The 3,243-nt window shown below is 34.6% G+C and overlaps 1 protein-coding gene across 1 annotated transcript in view; it reads right to left on the reverse strand.

Annotated features, from left to right (window-relative positions):
• Positions 1–46: 46 nt before the first annotated feature.
• Positions 47–3,243, reverse strand: part of LOC104982807 (copper-transporting ATPase 1-like) — a 7,031-nt gene continuing 3,834 nt past the window's right edge. Inside the window, exons 5-6 of the mRNA XM_010832263.1 lie at positions 2,510–2,601; positions 47–684 (exon numbers count right to left, since the gene is read on the reverse strand). Of these exons, the coding sequence (XP_010830565.1) occupies positions 528–684; positions 2,510–2,601 (249 nt within the window). The 3' untranslated portion in view covers positions 47–527. The remainder of the gene's footprint in view (positions 685–2,509; positions 2,602–3,243) is intronic.

The following is a 3,243-nucleotide window of genomic DNA, read 5'->3' on the forward strand; positions in this document are numbered from 1 at the left end:
AAATGAGCAATAGTACCCCTACTGAGAAATGAAGAATCCTAAATTATTTTCACACGCAGTTCATAAACTGAGCCTCTTCTGGTACTATGATAAGGACTGAGGTAGGAAAGGTGTTAGTTTGGTTCTACTTTAGATTGGCCTTAGTTATCTAAGATCTCCAAAACTACTCTAGGTCTATTCTTTTTAGAGCTGACCCTGATGTTGAAAACCTGGAGTCCTATCCCAGCTAAGACTAGATGGGTCTTTAGGGCAAGAACTCAGGAAAATTTGCCAAAGTCTATTGGGCTCTACAGCAGGATATGACAACTTCTTCTGGTTATACATTCTAGTAATTAACAATCCTCAGTGAAAAAGAGCCTTCAGTACCATAAGTAAAATCACAAAGTAAATCTGCAGAAATTGATTTAATATGGTCTTAAAAAGAACTCATATTCTCTATGCTTATTATTTATTCAGTCCACAGTTTCTATAAAAAGCTCTTCACGTTTCATGCAATTTTTAATTAATACTTTGGATTCACTTCACCTTCATGTTATGATCCTCTGAAAGATCATACCTGTGATGAGGGACTCATCTACCATAGAATGTCCTTCAATAACACGCCCATCCACTGGAAATTTGCCTCCTGGAACCACTTTAATAATGTCTCCACGTTGTACAAGTTCCACATCCACTTGCTCTTCACTACATATGAGTTAAAATAAAAAGTACTATGAAAATCTGCTTCTCCCTCTGATCTTTCCATGCAAGCTTTATAGTTCACATCATGCCTGTGGCCCCATTAACTACTACCAATGCAAGTTAGAACCAACACTTAAGTTAGGAACTACAATGTCAGTCAGTCCTTTTCATTGTTGGGGAATAGCTCAGTACCTGGCACAAAGTAGCACTCTAAATATTTGTTGAATAGTCATTGAACAAATACATGAAAGCCTTAGAAATAAAGTAATAGGTTTTATTTAACAAAACAACTTATTTACACAATTTTATAAGGGCAGAAATGAGAAATACAAAAGAATGAAATCTAATCAAGTCTTTAGCTCTAACTTTCAGTTTACAGGTAATATAGGAGTTATAGAACAAGTTAAATGATTCCAGAAGGAAACAGAGACAAATGGACTGTGGGATATTTTCAGGACAACTGACAGATGTTTCTTTTAACAAGTTAAGTGTATGGAGAGAGGGAGGAGCAGCAAGAAATGAGGGAGGGAGAACTGGAGACAGGAGTTGTTCTAGATTAAAACAAACATGTCAGGAGAAAGACAAACTGTATGATGTGTGTGCGTGTGTGTATGTGCTCAGTTGTGATCGATTCTTTGGGACCCCATGGCCTGTAGCTTGCCAGGCTCCTCTGTGCATGGGATTCTCTGGACAAGAATACTGGAGTAGGTAGCCATTTCCTTCTCCAGGGGATCTTCCTGACCTAGGGATCAAACCCACATCTCCTGTACTGGCTGTGCTGTGCTTATTCACTCAGTCATGCCCAACTCCCTGTGACCTTTACCACTGCACCACAAGTTTTATACTGTATGATATCACTTATTATATATGTGGAATCTAAAAAATACAACAAACTAGTGAATATAATAAAAAAGAATCAGATTCACGGATACAGAGAACAAACTAGGGGTTATCAGTGGGGAGAGGGAAGGGTGAAGAGCAACACGGGTAAAGGATTAAGAGGTACAAATCATTAGATACAAAAAACCTACAAGTATATATTGTTCAATACGGAGAATATAGCCAGTATTTTATAATAACTACAAATGGGGTATATAACCTTTTAAATTGTGAGTCACTATACTATATACTTGTAACACATAATATCATACATCAACTATAACTCAATTAAAAATAAAAAAATACATGTTAGTCAAATGCAATAACACACGGACTTTGAATTCCATTTTAAACAAAGAAACTCAAAACATTTTGGAGACAACAGGAGAAATGTTAATAAGGACTGTGTATTAGACCATATTAAAGAATTATTGTTCATTTTCTTAGATGCAATATGGTATTATAATTATATAAGAATATGTCTTTTTTTAAAGATACAACAGGAATATTGGCGGTAAAACCATATGACTGGGATTTACTTTAAAATTCTACTACAACAAAAGAAAGATAGATCATACAGATGAAGTAAAGTGTGGTAAAATATGAATAATTGTTAAATCTTGGAGAAAGATTATGTGGGTTCATTATACCCTTCTCTCTGGTGTGTGCTCAGTCACCAAGTCATGTTCAACTCTTTGTGACCCCATGGACTGTAGCCCACCAGGCTCCTCTGTCCATGGAATTTTCCAGGCAAGAATAGTGGAGTGGGTTGCCATTTCCTATTCCAGCAGACCTTCCCAACCCAGGGATAGAACCCATGTCTCCTTCATTGCAGGCAGATTCTTTACCACTGAGCCACCAGTGAAGCCCCACCCTTCTCTCTACTTCTGTGTATATTCAATATCTTTCCTAAAAGTTAAAAAAGAAGAGGAATAATGAAGATAAATACCTCAAGAGGATATTATCAGAGTCAAGAGTTACAATAGTTGCTTCTGTAGCTTGTAGTGAAATTAGTTTGGCAAGAGCCTCTGATGTTTTGCCCTATAAATTAAAACACACATGTAAACAATGCCAAGGAAGAAAAAGTCTTATGTAAAATAAAGACACAATCTTTAACATTTACCTAAGAGATCACTTTAGGAATGTTAATTAGTTCATATCAGATGTCTGACTTCGAAAATAAAAAGTACACAAGATATAAAATATATTAGGTATAATTCATAAAAAATAATGTAAATTAATAAGAAAAACATCAGAACCCAATAGGTACAAAGGCAAAGGACATAAATAAGCAATTCATTTAAGAAGAAATATAATACCTGATGTGTAGAATAATGTTTATTACTGATACTAATAGAAGAAATGAAAACTAGAGCAACTCTATGATACCATTTAATACCTACTAACTTGGCAAAAATTTAGATAGGAATTGGTGCTGATGAAGTTGTAGTAAAACTACTTACATACTCTTGATGGCAAAAATTGTTAAGATTAATAGCATGAGCCATAGAAAAATTTATGTCCTTTAACCATATCTTTTGTAATTTATCCTAAGATATTAATTCAACATAAATAACTATTAAACATGAATATGTTTAACACAGGATTATCTAAAATTAAACACTGGAAACAATCTAACTTAGGACAAAAGCAGAATGGTTTAGTAAATTATAGTACAAAGAC

The sequence above is a fragment of the Bison bison genome, unplaced genomic scaffold, assembly GCF_000754665.1.
Source record: "Bison bison bison isolate TAMUID 2011002044 unplaced genomic scaffold, Bison_UMD1.0 scf7180017860585, whole genome shotgun sequence".
NCBI lineage: Eukaryota > Metazoa > Chordata > Mammalia > Artiodactyla > Bovidae > Bison > Bison bison.